The sequence below is a fragment of the Lethenteron reissneri genome, chromosome 46 (assembly GCF_015708825.2).
Source record: "Lethenteron reissneri isolate LAM-NWPU_2019-01 chromosome 46, ASM1570882v1, whole genome shotgun sequence".
NCBI classification, from domain to species: Eukaryota; Metazoa; Chordata; class Hyperoartia; order Petromyzontiformes; family Petromyzontidae; genus Lethenteron; species Lethenteron reissneri.
This window is the reverse complement of record NC_083824.1, coordinates 4,537,808-4,557,914: the sequence shown is the minus strand read 5'-3', so window position 1 is coordinate 4,557,914 and position 20,107 is coordinate 4,537,808. Positions and strand designations below refer to the sequence as shown.

Here is a 20,107-nt window from a genome sequence, read left to right as displayed (position 1 = left end):
TCTGATAAGCTCCCCCCCCCCTCTCCTCCCCCTTAACTTGTATTTAAGAGCTTGCATCTTGAATCCCTGCCTCACTTGATGCAGCAAATCTGGCTGTGACGGTCCCACCTGATGACGGAGACTTGTGTTGCCTCCGAAACGTCGTGATTTTTTATTGTTTTTTTTTATTAATTTCATTTTTTTACCTACGTGACTTTACCGAAAGAACTAAGAGTATGAACGGTACGCTCAAGCACTCGCAAACACAAAGATCCCCCTGTATAGCCTTAACGGACTTGAAGGGCAAGTGCTGTTTGCGAACACCTATGAAGGCCGGCACGGCAAACGAGCGTGCGGGTGGCGATGTTTACACACCTCGCCAGATACCGAGGGGGCGGTCCAGGCCCGGTTTAGATCGTGACCGATGTTGGCCGTGAGCGTGAATGAAACTCTGGTCGCTCAATTCGTAGTGCAGTGCGCTAAGCACTGCGCCACCGCTCACCACGCACGCGCACAGACACGCGTTCGCGCACGCGCTCACGTGGCCACACTAACCACTGCCTCCTCCTCGATTCCACATTCCCAACGCGCACTCTGTAGATTCTCCGATGCAATTAACTCAGTCCCAGTCGTATGTATGTATGTTGAACTTCTTTCACACCGTACGTTTTTGGATTCCCTGCGTAAGCAACGGTACACAAGCATTGTCATGGCGAAGCAGCGGCGGTACATCCATGAGCGCGCAGCGTGGTTTGCCCAACGATCCGAGTTTGATTTCCTGCCATGACTGACGTGTGATGAATGACGTCTGTTCCCATCCCGGGCTCCCTCTTCACCAACCCGCACTGAGTATGGTGGTGACGTATGGACTTACAAACAACTTTAGAGGCTCGCTGCTGCATTGTCGCTTTCCTGAGAGGACCTCATTTAGTCCTTTAATGTTGTAAATGTTGACGACGAAACGTGCCGTGTGATGCTCCCCGTAACCTCACTGCTGCTGCCCCCGTGACCTCCCTATCCCTCCCGCTGCCCCCGTGACCTCCCCCTCACTGCCCCCGTGACCTCCCTCTCACTGCCCCCATGACCTCCCTCTTTCTCCCACTGCCCCCATGACCTCCCCCTCACTGCCCCCGTGACCTCCCTCTCACTGCCCCCGTGACCTCCCTCTCTCTCCCACTGCCCCCGTGACCTCCCCCTCACTGCCCCCGTGACCTCCCCCTCACTGCCCCCGTGACCTCCCTCTCACTGCCCCCGTGACCTCCCTTTCTCTCCCGCTGCCCCCGTGACCTCCCCCTCACTGCCCCCGTGACCTCCCCCTCACTGCCCCCGTGACCTCCCTCTCACTGCCCCCGTGACCTCCCTCTCTCTCCCGCTGCCCCCGTGACCTCACTGCCGCACTCTGCAGGGGTGACGGCGGTGGAGCTCGAGTGGATCCCGGTGCAGCTGCCCCAGATGTGCTGCTACGGCGAGCCCCTGGCGGAGCCTCCGGCGCGGATGAGCGAGGGGAGAGTTCGCTGCCACCGCTCCAGCACCCTCGGTGAGAGCGACGCTACTCGACGTCACCGGCACCGGGGGGGGGGGGAGGGGGCTGTTCGGAGAGACAGAGTCGGGTCGGGTGGCTCAGAGGTCAGAGGGCTGAGCTAGAACCACTGAGATCCTGGGTTCGGCTCTCCCTTGTTTGAAGTGGAGAATCGCTGAACTGGTCATCTATTAAATGTGGGTCAAACACCTTTCCTCGTGAATGAAGATGAGTGCCATCTTCACTCAGTTGGGATCGCAAACAGCATTGTGGACTACATCTCTATGATTAAATGGATAAGGAGACAATATGCTTCCTTCCCATATTTGTGCACACGTGCCATCGGCCACAGTGGTTCAAACAAGCCTGACTGGTGACGAGACAACGCATGTCAAAACCGGTCCAGGGTTTGCATGCCGTGAGCTAATGCTGCTTAAATTGTACACTCCCAAAAAGCTCGTATGGCTGATGGGATGTAAAAAAAAAAAATCGGCTTCTTTCTTTACTTACGTTCCAAACAACGACGATCGCGTTGAGTTTGTGTTGCACCGCTCAATTGGGATTACGCGGCAAAATCGTCGCTCCCTTCTGGGCAGACAAATGCTGCCCGATTTTCGGACCCCGTGCCGAGTCGATTGGTGCTACGGGCGGGCAGCCGCCACCGGGGGGGGGGGGGGGGTGCCCTTTCACAATCCCTGAGGTGTGATGCGCGCGGCCCACTGCGGGCAAAGCGCCCCAAGACGTACCGGCATAAAGGAGGGCGGCTCTCGCGAAAGCAAATCTCACGTAGATTTATGTAGCACCTGGTTCCAAGGCGCTTTACAGCAATTATACAAGTGTATGTAAGGTGATGGTGGTTGTGATAAAGAGTGGGGTTATTATTGAAAGTGGTGGTGATGACAAGAGAACAGGTGGGAGTGGTTAAGGAGAGGGGTTGGGGTAGGCCTGGTCATAGCTGAGGGGAGGGGGGCAGAGAGGAGAGATGTTAACTACCTCGCCTGGTATGCAGGAGGTTGTGGGTTCGATTCTGACTCTGACGCCTGCTGCTGCTGTATATTTGGAGATTGTATGTTTTCCCCGTGGTCACATGGATTTTTCTTTTCTCCGGGTCTTCCCGTTTTTCCATCCACTTTTATAATCAACATCATGCGTTTAGTATTTGGCTGCTACAAATGTCCACATAACAAGCCACTTCATTAAGCTATCATTTGTGGCCAGATCACTTTTGAAAAAGAGCTACATAGCTCAGTGAGCCTTACCTGGTAAAATAAAAGGTTGAGTTGAGCATAAAGGTTTAGTTTAACATGTAGCAGGCTTTCGCGACCAATATTCATAACGTTTTTGGGTTTAGACCGCGTTATTTATAAATGTGTCGTAACCCTCCACCACCCGACACGGCCAATCAGTAAAATAGTGTCACGTTGACAAAAGACAAATAGTTCACTGCTTTATCCCACCGGTGTGTTGAAGCGTGAAACCACAACATTTAAAATTTTTGAGTAGTACGACGTTTCACTGGTAATTGCATCCAGCATCATCGGGCAATTCGCCAGAATGGTGAGGCTCTGCTGTGTCTCCCGTTCTTAAATAGAGCAGCAGCAGGGTGACGTCATCATTAACTCATTAACTCATCAGGTGCAAAGATTTGAGGCGGAGGGGGGGGGGGTTATTGTAATTATATACTAGATTAGTAATCAGGCAGTTGTTACGATGCGAGTTGTAGATTAGTAATCAGTTGGAATGTGTGTTATTGTGATTATGCTACATTAGTAATCAGTTAGTGGTGGAGGGTTACGACACATTTATAAATAACGCGATCTAAACCCAAAAACGTTGATTATGCATAAAGGTTTAGTTGAGTAGCAGCAGGAAGTATCGATTGATTGAATGCATGAGCCTGCATAGCAGCTGTGTTCATGCGTGTGCTTCTGCTCATTCACACTCTGCTGTGTGCTCTAGCACGGCTGGGATGGGATTTGCCCCCTGTGGAGGTGGACTATCCCGCCGGGTTGATGCGCTACAAACTGTTTGCCCAGTTCCTGCTGGGTGGCCAGGTAAGCACGGCCAACACGCGTTACGCAGCGATGGACTGAAACCTCCGTGTTAACAACAGGGAGCAGTCATCAGACTGCAGTCAACCCCCTCAACTGATTGAGGGCAGGATCCTTCCAGTTTTTGGGGATGTCCGGCAGATTGCAATTAATGAATGAATGCATACTCAAGTGTAATTGCATTAACCTGTTATATCTAACACATTTCATTAGCACTCCATGAGAAATGATTTCGTATAATGTTTTTAATGAGACTTGAAACATCACATCTGAGTGATAATGGTCGTGGTGAAGATCATCAAGACAATGATGATGATGGCCGTGATGACTGCGTTGATATGATGGACGATATTGATGGTAATGACGACGGTGATGTTGTTGACGATGGCGATGTTGATGATGGCAATGACAATGGTTGATGGCGACGGTGATGTTGACGACAACGACGATGTGCGTTCACAGGTGGTATCAAAACTGGCCGAGTTCACCCCACTGCTTCTCTCTCCTCCCACCACCATGTGCAAGACCTGGGCCAAGTACGCTGTGGCATGCCTGCACTCTCCACTCGGGCTGCGTGCCAAACTCATTACCACAGCAATATTAGATTCAAGGCTGGGTGACGCACACCATCATCCTTTCCGGGGTCTATAAAAATCGTCGCTGGTAAAAGCAGTGATATGTGGTATCCGAGACGGTTCTGGTTCTCCACTAGGTCTGCTCAGTCTTAAATGGTTACCTGGTGCAGTGTGGATAAATCAGCGATGGGGAGACGGAGGCGGTCGACCACAGTGTCGACCACACCACTCCGTCGTGTGCCGTGCCACTCTTGAGATTCTGGCTGGGAGCCCTTGCCCCACACACAGTACTCTGTGTGGCTAAATGAGCAATAGTGTGTCGTTTACAAACGGTAGTAGGGGAGCGGTAGTGTAGTGATTAACGCACTGCGCTACGAACGCTCACAGTTAACAACTCTAAAATATTTGCACCGGTCCTGGGCCTCCCCTAGATCAACTCAGCCTTAAATAAGTGGTGTATAAATATCAGCATTGGTGAGACAACGGTGGGTGGGCGCGATGCTGGCCACCCACCCCCCCGTGTGCCATCCAGGTGGCCCTCAATAGGCACTCGCTAACAGCTCTTGATCCAACAGTTATTTTAAAAGGCTACACGGGGGATCTCTCTGTCTCTTTGTCTGGCAGCTTGCAGCCTCGCACACAGGCCCTGCTGCAGGCGTTGGTGGCAGAGGAGGCCGACTGTCGCGACGTTCTGCTCTCCGTGTGGCAGCGCTCGCCCAAGTGTGAGTCGACGCGTGCTGTGCGGTACCCTTTACGCGTGCTCGCATGGCGTGGGAGGGCTTGCACACACGTGTGCGCGTAGACATTACCTTCAGGATTGTGGCTATGATGTGTTGTATGATTGCACGCATGTGTGCGTTGCGATTGTTTGTGCAGTCCTGCAGGCAGAGTACTGTCAGTGGCTTCCCGAGAGCCAGCAGAACAGGCTCGCTCTGTGCTGGCCACCGCTGTGAGAGGCAACCCGCTCCTGCCAAAGCTCCAGCAACACAACGGAGGTGGAGGAAGAGGACATCACCAAACTGACCTGTCCGAGGTCACTGTAAAGCCAGTACATTACCATGCCGTATCATGCCGATTGATGATGATGATGGTGATTATGGTTTTGGCGGCCCCCACAGCCCAGAGGTCGCAACTGGGTACCCGATACCCGTACCATACCCGATACCCGGCTACCTGTACCCGGCCGGGTACGGGTACCCGTTTGCGACCCTGGTACGGCTGGGTACGGGTAAGGAATCAAAACCCGTTTGCGACCTCTGCCACAGCCTAGCTGTAGCCTCCTTGCAGTCCAAGCGTTTGTTCAATGGCTGTCTACAGCTGGCTTCGACATGCTGATGAGTAAGGCTATGATTTTATTACGGAGGTCACGGAAGTCGTGAATTTTAATTAGGTCCCTAAAATGCTGGGAATGGCTGCAGAAACGCGGGAGACACGTCCTTCACTTCCTAAAAGACACTGTCCTGTATGCGCTGAGATTACAACGCACGACGGACGCTTATTGTAACAGTTTTTCAACGAAAAAACAATTCTCTTTTAAATAAAAATAAATTAAGTGTTTTTTATTTTTTTATATATTTCATTATTCTTATTGCACGCGCGTCTTGCCGAGGCGAGACGGCCGCTCCGTCGGCGGCGTGGAGCGGCGGCAAGTCCGGGGCAGGGGCCACTCGTGGATGACACGCGACGACCGTGACCACCGAGCGGGTTGTGGTCACGTGGCCCCCCACCACCGGCGCGTGGTGGTCGGCCGCACGCGTTCCTGACGGCAGGGAAACCCGCAGAGCAGGTGCCCGTTTTGTAGATGAACAAGGCCCGGACTTGGCTGCAGGCGCCAGCTGTTGCATTATTTGGCCGGTTTGGCGATGCCGGCATTGGGGACGTTTCCAAGTCTTGAGAATGCGCGCGTCCGTGTGCCGCGACAGACGTCTTTGGCGTGGGTGGGTGGCGAACCGTTACCTGCGTAGAGGTCTCACAGAGGCAGCGCGAGCACGGAGCCCTGTGGTAGGCCGTTGGCTTGCCGTCCCCCACGACGTGCACCCTGAACCGTGCGTCTAAGAAGCTGCAGTTCGTTGGTGTCGGCTGCCCGCTTTGGTAAGACTCGGGGCGTTTTGACCAGACGACCACCGTGTCAGGCCGTGTCGTGGGCAGGCAGCAGTCGGCAGTCTGGTCTAGAAGTACTGCTGCTGTCCGCAGGTGTTTCTGGAAGCTGTTCTCGATTAACGTTGTCAGTGCCAGGATGTGGTCGCAGGTGCTCGTCGGTAAATCCGGCCTGCTTGGCATGGAAATGCTCTCCACTTGTGGGGGATATGCGCTGGACTATTTATTTTTTAGGTTGTACACCGCTGCACCTTATTCCATCACATTGTTTTTCCCACACCTCAAGCCATGATTCGCGTGACCAAATGTTTGCCTTACTGATGAGCCCGAATAAGCATGAAATGTACCCATACATTCTGCAAGGCCAGTCAGTGGAAAGATTCGGTGACAATTACAGCATTATCAATTTTACTTGTATACGGTATTTTTTTAAATGTTTAAATCCGAGTAATTCGATAAGCTGTGTACTGGGATGACAAGATATTTGAAAGGGTACAGGGGCAGCCCTGTAATGGCTTGCTCACGCTGTTGGGCATCCATGAGAGGGAGCTCTAGAGGGCCCCTTTAGAGGATTATTTTGGGCTCTTCCACACTGCCTAACACCTTGAGAGATGCAGCAGTGCCCACACTTTACCCCCATCAGACGTGATCTGCCGATTCACTGGTGCACGCGTTTGTACTTCTCCGAGGATAGAGGCGGGCGGAGGGGGATTTTAGAAACTCGCCAAATGTTTCAACTGCTGCGCCGGTATGTGAACACTGCCCATGTGCGGTGACTACGGACGATTGCTATCGCTGTCCTTCAGCAAGTCCATGCCTGTGGATATGCTGATAGGGACAACACAGAACTTATTTTATTTTTTAATATATATATCTGGTTTGATTGTAAATGCAATCTTTTTATGGGACGAGTGAGAGTTGTTGGTATGGGCCTGGTAAGACACCGGTAATTAAGTTGAGTGAACCTTAATGTAGATTTGTGTATGGTCAAGCAATGTCTAATTTAATGTCGATGGCTTAGTTCCACCAGTTCTAGACAAAGTAAAAACAATAAAAGTTTACGTATCTCTTTTTAAGGTTTGACATTTCTTGATTTATCTTCATTTGTAATTTTCATCACCATAAACTGATCATTGCTATCATCCTCATCTGTCATGCATCATAATATCACGTTCTTCATCATTGTTTTTAAGAAGCACGAATCTGTCCCCCCCCCAAACCAAGGTTGCCACCTGTCCGGCTTTGGCATCTTTGTTTGGGTGGCAGGGACCGACTTGTACTGAGATTCCATGGCATCGTGTTTAACTTCATTATAAAAAGGCTACTGCACAGTTTTGATAGACGGAGGCTTAAATTTCTATTTAAAGCTTTCGTGACTGCAGGGATTCATCTTTTTGGTTCTTTCGGTAAAGTCACGTAGAAGGGAAATAATAAAATAATAAATAAAATCATTCTCACGACGTTTCGGCCACAACGCAAGCAGCCGTCCTCAGGTGAAGAACAGGTCTGTCGGGGAGACAGCGTCTGAATGGGCAACCACCAGGCTTGGCAGCGTATATTTAAGCTGGGTTGGAGGGGGGGAAGGGGTGCCTTGATAGACCTGTTCTTCACCTGAGGACGGCTGCTTGCGTTGTGGCTGAAACGTCGCGAGAATAATTTATTCTAATTATTCCCTTCTACGTGACTTTACCGAAAGAACCAAGACAGAGGCTTACTGAGGAATGTCTGTGGAAAAGGTGGCAATAAATACTCAACTCCGTATCATCTCCCAACATGGGCGGCACCTGTACCCATGAAGAAATCTGCACGATCCGCACAACCACCCTGCCTCCACAACACACACCTTGAGGACATACTGCATTAGAACGGCGATCCTCTCTATTCCAGGGCTCGGGCAACCAAAATAACAAGAGCATTTCTTTTGAATTCACACTGCATGTGAATACGGAACGGTGGTCGTTAATGACGTCAAAAAGCAGCCCTTAAGAGGCGCAGGTTGCCGAGCCCTGCGCTATGCCGACACTACGAGCCACAGCATATCGGCACGCGCTGCACCAACAAGGGGAAACGTCTGCAGCAGCTGGTAGAAGTTTACTGCAGGACCACTTGTCGCCAGGGTGGCTACTGCCCCGCTATTGCTGGGCACCTGGGTCCAGGTGTGTCTCTTTCGTGACATGCAGGGAGGGGGGGGTGTGGTGAGAGTGCTTGACTCCCACATTGGAAGGTAAAAAATTGTGGCTTCGATGTCAACTGGAAATCAGCCCGGGTAATTTTTGTCAAATTGTTTTTTTTTTATCAGAAATGTAGTAAGTGAACATTACTTGGACACGCATGTTTTAAGAGCGATTTATTTTACCTAGATATACCTCCATTTGTTTCGTGTCCTTTTCAGGAATATTGCACGCATTTGGATGTTGGCCAATTCCAATAACCTTCGTCACGTGGTCAGAGACTGAACTCCCCAGACAACCCCCGGGCAACAATCTCCATCCCCATGCATCCAACCAACACTTGCCAAGCAGCTTGGTGGTCACCCATTCGAGTACTAACCGGGCTGTTGAGATCTGAGGCACATTCAGGGCGATTTAGTCAAGTTATTTAGTTTTCAGTCCACTTGCGTACACAAGTTTGTGTGTAAAGATCTATTGTATTGAATCTTGACTAGTCTGCATGTGGCTAAGTTCGCCCACTGGCTGAAGAGTACGGAACCGTTTTCTTCGAGTACAATCGCCACCCTGTGCGCATCACCTTCCATCTGTTGCCGTACCCAAGGAATATCCACGTTTGTGGTTTTGTGTTTTGTTTCAGCGAGCGGCCGATTGGAGCAGACTGAGCATTCTCTCCGGTTTACAAACCACAATATAAATTCAAGACGTCCAAATCGACTCGCGCTTCGATGAGAAATAACGAACCCAAAGCAAAGCGGGGTGGGCTGGCCGGTATAAACATTTTATTTAACTATGCACAGGAACATTGGTCCGCCGCCACACCTGCCGAGCGTGACGTCGCCTTGTACGATTTGACGCGCACCCTGCACAGCGGTAACTGCTTTTCTTGTAATATTTTATGCACTCGGCAAATCCGCCACGGTTCCTCGTGAAGCTGATGACGCCACCTGCAGTGGACCGCGGCAGTCCTCCTCCTCATGCGCTCGGCGCGTACTGCTTCACCAGACGGTCAAATTCGTTCTCCTGTCGACAACAAAAGACGAAGCCGCATAAGTGAGAGAATACCCAAACAACAAATACCTCTTGGTGCTGCCATGCTGTCACGGCTCACACACTGGCGACTTGTAATCCAGACAGAGGTCACCGGTTCGACCTGCCCGTCGAAATCAACGGGAAAGGTTAAACCCCCACGCCTCTGTCCACCCGGCAGCACTGAATAGGTCCACCGCGGTTAGTCGTTTGGCGTGTCGTGGGGTAACGCGTAGGGAACTCGCACCTCTGCCAAGATGCCCTGCCAGCATGAGAAAGGAGGCCAAACAGAGGGGCTAGAGAGCTTCGTCTGAAGCAGTCCCTTCTGCCAGCAGTGGCGTGGTGGAGTAATTGCGGAGCTGCTGCAGCTTTACCTGTTATGTACCAAGGCTGTAACGCCCTCGTGTTTTTCAGCACAAGTTTAATGCTTTGTTAATGAAGTTAAAAAAACTTTTAAGGTGACTTACGCGTACCTGCCATAGCACTCCAGTGATGCCGTGGCAACGCGATCGCCGTTAGCTTTCAGTGCCAATTTCACGACAGCGGCATCATTAAGAGCATGCATTCATGTCGGGCAGCCCAGAACACAAGGCATAGGTAGGCATCTATAACAGCAGAGGTTTTTATTTTATTCAATACTTGAATTGCTTGCCAAACGGCAATCATTGCTCAGTTTCACTAACCTTTGCTAAATATTCCTTGACGAAGGGATGTCCTTTGTGTGCATCTTTCAGCTGGGAAAGATAACGGTTTGCCACCTGGGACCAAATAAAAAAACACATTTAATCCACTTGGCACAAAACAAAGAGATGATGTAATTGAGAATGGGGTGTGTAATGACTGTGGCTGACGATGAGAACGGAATGTTGCGGAGGGTGAGGCAATGCCAACCCACCTCTGGAGCCTTGCCCAGGTGCTGAGTCAGCACAGTCAGGTTGATGAGGGTCTCAGGGTTGCTGCTGTCCTGTTGAAAAAAACAATACAATTTGTCTTCTTGGTTCTTTCGGTAAAGTCACGTAGAAGGGAAATAATAAAATAATAAAAATAAAACAATAAAATAATTCTCACGACGTTTCGGCCACAACGCAAGCAGCCGTCCTCAGGTGAAGAACAGGTCTGTCGGAAAGACAGCGTCTGAATGGGCACCACCAGGCTTGGCAGCGTATATTTAAGCTGGGTTGGAGGGGGGGAAGGGGCACCTTGACAGCCCTGTTCTTCACCTGAGGACGGCTGCTTGCGTTGTGACCGAAACGTAAGAATTCTTTTATGGTTCATTTTTATTATTTTATTATTTCCCTTTTACGTGACTTTACCGAAAGAATCAAGAAGACACATTGTATAACAATGTTATGTTTTATATTTAATGTTATGTTTTATTTTTATTAACTTATTATTTCCCTTCTACGTGACTTCACCGAAAGAACCAAGAAGATGAATCCCTGCAGTCACGGAAGCTTTAAATCGAAATACAATTTGTTTACGTCAACAGTTGAGTGTAAAAAAAAACAATAAAAACAGATGGCACATTGTAGATCTCCGCCCCCGTTCTAGGTTAAGCAAACAATGTTTCTATAGACCCAATACAATGTTTTGAATTGTCCATGTTTGTTTGTGTTTATCGGGCCCACCCTGTACAATTGAGTCAACTGAACTATTGATCGCAATTCCCACGAGGGTTTCCACCTGTGTGTATAAGAACATCTCACAATACTGGAAGAGGTGCTACATGTACGTCAATGCGTTGTCTTGGGTCGTCTGTTATTACGCGACCGAAAAAATATGGAGACCCTTAAATGTCCCCGGAAGAGGACGTGGAGATTGCCCCGGACTGCTACCTTAAAATAAAATATTGAAAAATACTTTTTTTTTAAACACGCTTTCATGAAATGTACTGTCTGAGCTGCCCCTCTCCCTGCCCCCTTCCCCCATCGCCCCTCCCCTCCTTCCACATCCCCCGCCCCTGAGCATGGCTCCCCGAGGCTTGCCGTGACGTAAGGGACCGCGGTGATTTACAGGCAACGTCAGTTGAGCGTGGACAATTAGAGCCATAAAAAGATCGTTTAAAAATATATTTTTTATTTTCAATGATAGAATATAGTATTGTCATCAGTATGACATAGCTATACCAAGTTTGCAGTCGATACGACATTGGGATTACGGTTGAAATTGAGTTACAAGATTTTTGGATACAACACATGCAGTAAGTTAAATAAAAGCATGTAAAAAGTTTTAAAATAGATGTTTTGGATTTTTTTATGATAGAGTATCATCTTGTCATCAGTATGACATAGCTATACGAAGTTTGCAGTCGATATCACATTGGGAAGTGTGTAAAAATTTAGTTACAAGATTTCTTTTATGAGGATACAAGCAGACGAAGTGAGTTAAATAAAAGCGTGTAAAAAGGGGACATTCTTGAAAAACTGGGGAGAGGTGGCAAACCCAAATTTCCACTCGCATTTTCACTTGGCACACACCAGCCCGGGTTGTGCCGCGTGTATACCATCTGTGCACCGTGTGGTTAGCGCCTAACGTTCTGACCCGCCCCTACTAGACATCTGTGAATAATATAACCCGTAAAACAGTTTTTCACTATAAATCCTTTATATGCGTGGCGGCTAGAGTCCTCTCGTCCTCTGGCTTGAGATGGCTGCCACCTATGGATCAGATGATTGCATTGCACCATTAAGCAATTGGTAATTAAATATATTTTTGTCCTAAAAAGTGTAACATTTTGGAAAAAAATTTGCACGAACATTAATTGTCACGCACAACGAGTCTGTGTGCAAAATGTCAGCTCGATTGGATCACGGGAAGTGGGTTAAAAAACGACCGAAAGATTTGCACAGGTCCTAAGCAAGCAAGCGAACTTAATATAAAGGGATTTAAAAATAGTTTTTAGAGCTCATCGGATTCCTCCAGTATAACTAAATGTTCTGACTCTGACCTTCTCCAGTGCCTCCTGCAGCGTGCCCTCCGCATCTTGCCACTTGCCCTGCGCCATCATGGCGGACGCCTGCCCGCACAGCAGCAGTGGGGTAGAGCTGTACTTGTCGGCGAGCTCCTGGAAAATGTAGTACGCGTCCTGCAGTTTCTCCCCTCCCTGCCACACAAAACAAAGATCCTTCGTATCGTCTCTAACAGACTGTTAAGAGCAAGAGCTGTTAGCGAGCATCTCGTAAGGCCCGGTGCTGTACACTAGTGGGTAGTATGGGCAGCACCGCGCCTGGCTGCCTTTGTCTCTCCGGTTCTGATGTTTACACACCGCATGAGGTACTCATTAAAGGCTCAGTTGGCCTCGGGAAGGCCCAAGACCGGTTCAGATATCTGTCACTGATGTTGGCGGGAATCAAACTCGGATCGCCGGGTTCCTAGCGCAGTGCGCTGACCAATGCACCATCGCTAGTTGCCACACACGCCGCATCAACGCTCGTGATGGGGGTTAAGAGGCGAGGGCATGGGATGGTGTGCCACAGCCACTGCCAGGTCTGTGTGGTGGAGGTGGTTGTGGTGATGGTGGTGGCTTGCCATGGCCAGGTGCACCCAGGCCTGCGCCAGCTGGGTAAGAGTGGTGTCCTCATCCATCTCCTGCATCTTCTTCAGCTCCTTCCTACGCGCACATTGGAGCGAGCACACACACACACACATGTTAGCATACGCATTTACACGCGCATACATTAGAAGAACGTTTCGATTTAAAGCTTTCGTGACTGCAGGGATTCATCTTCTTGGTTCTTTCGGTAAAGTCACGTATGACGCTGTCACCTCGACAGACCTGGTTTTCACCTGAGGACGGCTACTTGCGTTGTGGCCGAAACGTGAGAATAATTTTATTATGTTTTATTTTTATTATTTTATTACTTCCCTTCTATGTGACTTTACCGAAAGAACCAAGAAGATAGAACATTGTGGTGAAGTATGGTCAAATAATCTTCATGACCCACGTGGCATGCAGCAGTGGATTACAAAGGAGTTGTACATGACCAGAACTGAATGACAGTCAAAATGTAATTATGTTTAAAATTGTGTGTGCATATATATATAAATTAAAGTAATATATCAATATAACAGTTTTAAAGTAACTGAAAATGCATGAGGATCATAACAGCACAATTATATATTTATATTTTATTGTGTGTGTGCAATTTAATTTTGTAACCACAACCGAGACGTGAAACAAAAACGTGTACAAATGTTAAGCGAAAAGGCGTTACCTTGCCAGGTCCACTCTGTCGAGCATGAGGTACACCTGGGTCATCATTGCCAAGCTACGGAGATAAACAGTTTGTCTTTCAGTAACAGCACAATCCCTGGCAAGCACAGCCAACACATTCTTCAAAAGCATTATTTTGTGTTTCCGTTTGTTAATGACGTGTTTGCGTTATTACGTGCAGTATTTTAACAAATAATCTTATTCAGATTCGTAAGCAGGCTGCCGATGTGGCTGAAGGTCAGGAGATGGCTTGTTGACGAAGGGACAGGTGGCACAGAGGCATGATGACGATGATTCTGTGTCAGGGCACAAAGCTGTCACCGCTGGGATTCTGCGTTCGAATCCGGGCAACTACGTATGGTGAAACTGGGCTCTCGGGTGACGCGAGTTGGTGGTCTAGGATCAGAAAAGTCATGCGTATGCATTATTTAATGGAAAGCATTAAATAATGCGTATGCATACGAGTAGCTGTTAGGGCAAAATGTGTTTGTGTATTTACAAAGTCCTTTGTGCTCTAAACTTGTCTTCAAGTTTTACGCATCACTTTTCATTAACGTTGAATTATCTTCACAAGCATTATCATGCTCCCCCATACAAAGACCCACAGTATAACCTTAACAGGCTGTTGGGGCAAGTGCTGTTAGTTAGCGAGCACCTATGAAGGCCGACAGCACACGAGGGGAAGAGTGGTCAGCACCACACCTGGCTGCCTTTGTATCCCAAGTGGCAATGTTTACACACCACACCAGGTACTCATTTGAGGCCGAGTCGACCTAGGGGAGGCCCAGGACCGATGAGTGGGAATCGAAATCAGGTTGATGGGTTCGTAGCGCAGCGAGCTAACTGCTACACTACTGCCCCCCATACACACACGGACCTCACGCATTATTACTTCCAGCCTTGGTTGGAAAGCGTTAATACAACTTAATAAAAAAGTGACATCTAATCATCTCGATCGCATCCCCACCACTCGAGCTTGTCGGACTGGTGCAGAGTGCGCAACGCGGCGTCGGTGTTTCCCTCGTGGATGTAGACGGAAGCCGCCATGAGCAGGAAGTTGGCGTTGCTCACGTCCACGCTGCCTGCCATCTTACGCTCCAGCTCGCTCAGGACCGCATCCCTGCGGGGCGCGGTCGAGTTAGGCAGACGCAAAACACCGGGCAATCTCCACGAGTGACAATGAAGGAAAGCAACCGGAAGAGGTAACCCCAAATTTCGATTTAAAGCTTTCGTGACTGCAGGGATTCATCTTCTTGGTTCTTTCGGTAAAGTCACGTAGAAGGGAAGTAATAAAATAATAAAAATAAAACATAATAAATCATTCTCACGACGTTTCGGCTACAACGCAAGCAGCACCTGAAGACGGCTGCTTGCGTTGTAATTCTCAAGACGTTTCGGCTACAACGCAAGCAGCACCTGAAGACGGCTGCTTGCGTTGTAGCCGAAACGTCATGAGAATTATTTTATTATGTTTTATTTTTATTATTTTATTACTTCCCTTCTATGTGACTTTACCGAAAGAACCAAGAAGAGGTAACCCCAAGTCGTGAGGATGGCACTTGGTAGAAATGTCAATCCTTAGTTCGCAAAAATAGTAAAAAAAATGTGCACCTATTGGCTTAACTGTGGCACAACATGAGTAGAGCGGTGCAGCAAAATCGATCGTTGTATGATACAATACTCCAACCCCCACACCTCTGCCCACCCGGCAGTACTGAACAGTCGATTGGTAGGTCGCGTGTCGTGGCGATGTATCATCCCCCCTAGCTGCATGACGTGGGGAGGCTATTATCCAGCAGCAGACTGTACGAGTACCCTTGAAACAGTGATTTTGCTGTGACGGTTCCAGCTGAAGACGGAAGCTTGTGTTGCCTCCGAAACGTCGTGATTTAATTTCATTTCTTTTTTTACCTACGTGACTTTACCGAGTGTCCGAGTAACACAATGGCATTGTCTGCACTGCCTTCTCCTGCACTGTGGTCATCCATCCAAGCACTGTCCAGGCTCGTCACTGCTCTGCTTCTCAGATTATGGGTGATCTGGCTATCGTAAACGAAATTGATAATCCTATCAAAATTATTTACGACAAAAACACTGCACACATAAATAACGATATGTAGAAATCGATATTGATAAAGCATAAACCTATCGGTCTTAAATTTTGACTTAACTTTCGTGACTGCAAGAATTCATATTCTTTAGGTTTTTTTTCGGTAAAGTCACGTAGATAGAAAATGAAGAATAAAAAAAGAAAATAACTTTTTTACTGATTGGCCGTGTCGGGTGGTGGAGGGTTACGACACATTTATAAATAATGCGATCTAACCCCAAAAACGTTGATTATGAATAATATTGGTCGCGAAAGCCTACGTGTTAAACTTCTATCAATCCTGTGCTACGGTGTACGACGCGTTGCTGCCAACGACCAGCACCCAGAGCTGTCGGCACCGCCGCCGCCGCCGCCGCCCCCACCTCTTGTCGTCGTGGGCCAGGTAGCTGGCGTACATGCGCACCGCCTGCAGCTCCGGCGGGGAGCTGCCCGAGATCTCATCCATCACCACGCCGTACTTGCGCTGCGAGCGTAAAACACACACAAGCGCAAGCGCCTTCAACAACAACCGCGTCGAGGTGGCGATGCACGTCTGTTTGTAAATATATTCCAAGAGTCTTGTCTCTCTTGTGTGGAAGTGGGCGTAGGAAAAAACAATACTAAATTTAAATTCAATATCGTATGAACAGCATTTGACTCGTTTCCACACAGTAGTGGGCATTGTTGGCAATTATATATCAGTGGTAAACTACTATTTAATTGCTCATTCAGTAGATATATTATCAGTGTGTTTTTGTTTGCATTTCGACTGCAAGTATTGTGGTTAACGCAGACATGAATCCTCGTAAAAAAGGTTTCAGTTTTGTTGCCAGAAAAAAAAGGGGAAAAACCCTATTATTATAATATCAATCCTATTTAGATTTCAAATCGTCGCAATGCCAAAACGAGTATTTTCAGTATTCCTCGTACCTGTGCAATGTAGGCTCGGTACAAGAAGACATCTCTCTCCACAGTCTTCTCCTGGCCAGATGGCTGAAAAGCACAGACAGGAGGATCCAGTCCAAGAGTCAGCTTCGTGTGAGCAGTCCGTCTCTGCTGAGCCTCTCTACTGAGCATGTTGAGCAAGCAGCACTTCCAGCCAGCTACTGTCAATATCGCAGGTCGATAACCAATGTCGGTCGTCTCCATCATCGCTCGGGAGTTGTCCATCCCCCGCACCTCCGATTAGCACGGTTGGCTACGTACAGTGCGAAATAAGTTCAACATGCATGCAGAGCACAGGCGTCACTCGCAGGGATTGGTAGCCTAACAGCTTCATGGTTAGCGGTAGGGTGGTGCTTTGATAACATATGTGCCGCATAGCCGAAAGGACGTGGGTTCGATTCCTGACTCGGCACCTTTCTGGAGGAGTTTGCTCCCCCTCCACTCCCCCCTCCGCTCCCCCCTCCCCTCTGCAAGGGTTTCAATGGTTTCCTCCCATAGCTCAAATAAAAAACAACAACGTAAAATGGTGTTGGCCAAACATCCCAAGACTGAATGATGACCTGCAATTCTAGATTTGACATATGATGACCTGCAAATTAATCGATTGGGATTATACACCGCAACATCGCCCCCCAATGGCGAAGACTTGGCAGAGACCTCCTTAGAGTCTCGTGATTCAGTGACACTTCCCTGGGTAAATTATGAAGCACATCAGAGTACTCTACTTGCATATCAGGGTGCATCAATATGCATCACAGCTCGGTAATCTATATCAGAGCTCAGTAGATTGAGTCATTGTGGTCAGATAGCCCAATGGTTTTTAGCAGTTAATAGAGCTCAAAAGACTAACATATTCAGTAAATATTAGTAATATATGAGCACAGAAGTCTACATAGATCAGTCATTTTCTAACATCTCAGCGATGTCAATCCCAGTAGTATGTAGCACAGGTCTATAACGGATCAGTAAGTTCGGGGCCGTCCATAAATGACGTCACGCACCTGGGGGGGGGTCAGACATTTGTGACGCCGTGTAACGAGGGGGGGGGGGTCAAAAATCGTCCAAAATCGCGTAACGTCATTTATGGACGGCCCCTTAATGATTTACCTGGAGTGTCGGGGCTAAGTACGTATAGCCAAGTCGTCTATCCAGTAACCATGTAACATCATTCTATATTACAGCACAGGTCAGTCGTGTGTATATTTTATATCAGAGTAGTTAATATCATAGAAGATCTGTAGTCTGCTGGATACGTACGGTGCGAACGAAATTCAACATTACGATTATTACGATGCTGTTGATGATTCGTCTGTGTTGGCACGCAGTAGCATTACCATAGATCGCAGGTGAGTAGCCTACAGTCTGTACCTTAATTCTAGATTTGAAGCCTTCGTGACTGCAAGTATTCACTCTTAGGTTTTTTCGGTAAAGTCACGTAGGTAAAAAATATATAATAAATATAAAAGAATAATGAATGAAAAAAAAACTATTAATGGATTTTATTTCATTTATTACCGAAAAAACCTAAGAGTATAAGTCTGTACCTTGACACATCATTCTTAGGATGGTTCAGTCGCCTTATCTCAATCATCAGCCACGACCAATCAATTCACTGCCGGGTGAAGGCCTCACCCAGCCATCGACATCTCTCACGATCGTGCCATGCAACAATCCACAGACAACCTGCACGCAAGCCGATTCCATCGCTCCATCTCCCCGGCTGACAATCCTCTTGGACGCATTCTAATCGTTGGCTGCCACTCAAAGTCACACACCTGTCAACCCCTTATCAGCGCCCTTATTACAGACCAATTCAGACCTTAGTGGTCACCCCGTGCACCTTATAAATCTCAACATTCATCCTATACACCACACTATACACTACAATACACTACACTATACACTACACTATACACTACACTATACACTATACACTACTATACACTACTATACACTACACAATACACTACTATACACTACACAATACACTACACAATACACTACTATACACTACTATACACTACTATACACTACACTATACACTACACTATACACTACACTATACTATACACTACTATACACTACACTATACACTACACTATACACTACTATACACTACACAATACACTACTATACACTACACAATACACTACACTATACACACTCCACTACTACACACCTGTCAACCCCTTATCAGTGCCAACCTTATCACAGACCAATTCAGACCTTAGTGATCACCCCGTGCCTTTATAAATCTCAACGTTCACCCTACAAAGCCCCATCACAAGGGTAGAAACACAAAGACAAAATAGACGCAAATATGTGCCCGTATTGAAACGTCTGTACGTCGTATGGACCTGAAAACTCAAGTTCAAGTTCATTGATTAGGTGTAGCCCTGTGAGCCATTCGGCTCTTGAATCGGGTGCTACCGCAACAAACAAAAAACAAAAACATGAACAAGAAAACATCTTAAAGTGACTATGTGACTAAGGTGCAAACAGAAAATCCAAGAAAAGACAGCAAAATATTGCAGAAAAAAACACCGTACATCAACGCTGTGCAAAAATCCCAGTGGGATGCAAGTCAAACAACAACAACAACCACAAGACAACTTAGATTAAGGCCATCAGTCTAACTCTGTACTACAACAAACAACAACAACAACCACAAGACAACTTAGATTAAGGCCGTCAGTCTAACTCTGTACTACAACAACACAAACATGGCCAAACCAATACACTTTTCGAAATCACCAAAATAAACTCAACATCCCTGTACAAGAATCCGTGTCAAAGCGAGTGGGTCGACAGCCGTGCAGTCAATCGCCTTGCCCAGAGTCCAACATCCTTTCTGCGCCAAGCTCCCCACGCCCAAAAACAAGACGCCAATCTCCACCGCCACTCGTGGAAACTCCACATTCCCGGGTCGGGGCCACGGCGGCAGGTAGGCCTCATCCCGCTGACGTGGACGCGAACCCCCCGGGGTAACGCCGCGTCCCGAGCGGGGAGGAGGAGGGGCCGAGGGAGATTCTATGGCCACTGAAGGGGCTTGTCCACCACACCTTGATCTTCTGCGCCTCGGTGATGCACTGCTGGTAGGAGCCGATGTAGTAGGCGTTCTTCACGTCGAACAGCGCGTCCACCTCCGCCTGCTGCTGCTGCTGAGTCGCCATGACCGCGGCCCCGGAAGCTGAATTACCGGAAGTTGAGTGTCACCGCGGCCCCAGAAGCTGAATTACCGGAAGCTGAGTGTCACCGCGGCCCCAGAAGCTGAATTACCGGAAGTTGAGTGTCACCGCGGCCCCAGAAGCTGAATTACCGGAAGCTGAGTGTCACCGCGGCCCCAGAAGCTGAATTACCGGAAGTTGAGTGTCACCGCGGCCCCAGAAGCTGAGTTACCGGAAGCTGAGTTACACTGCGGCCCCAGAAGCTGAGTTACACT

General features: G+C 48.2%; 2 protein-coding genes across 3 annotated transcripts in view; one reads left to right on the top strand and one right to left on the bottom strand.

Annotated features, from left to right (window-relative positions):
• Window positions 1-7,293, top strand: part of DHX37 (DEAH-box helicase 37) — a 35,208-nt gene extending 27,915 nt beyond the window's left edge. For both annotated transcript variants that reach the window (XM_061570902.1, XM_061570901.1), the window contains exons 23-27: window positions 1,385-1,516; window positions 3,458-3,552; window positions 4,012-4,085; window positions 4,749-4,846; window positions 5,001-7,293. In XM_061570902.1, coding sequence (XP_061426886.1) covers window positions 1,385-1,516; window positions 3,458-3,552; window positions 4,012-4,085; window positions 4,749-4,846; window positions 5,001-5,077 — 476 coding nt within the window. In that variant the 3' untranslated portion in view covers window positions 5,078-7,293. The remainder of the gene's footprint in view (window positions 1-1,384; window positions 1,517-3,457; window positions 3,553-4,011; window positions 4,086-4,748; window positions 4,847-5,000) is intronic.
• Window positions 7,294-9,149: 1,856 nt separating this feature from the next.
• Window positions 9,150-19,886, bottom strand: COPE (COPI coat complex subunit epsilon). Its single transcript, XM_061570780.1, has 10 exons — window positions 19,728-19,886; window positions 16,651-16,713; window positions 16,104-16,204; window positions 14,599-14,751; window positions 13,633-13,686; window positions 12,947-13,028; window positions 12,366-12,521; window positions 10,314-10,382; window positions 10,102-10,176; window positions 9,150-9,412 (listed from the first exon to the last, which is right to left on the bottom strand). Exons 1-10 carry the CDS (start codon window positions 19,836-19,838, stop codon window positions 9,365-9,367), a joined length of 912 nt encoding a protein of 303 aa, XP_061426764.1. The 5' UTR covers window positions 19,839-19,886; the 3' UTR covers window positions 9,150-9,364.
• Window positions 19,887-20,107: the final 221 nt, after the last annotated feature.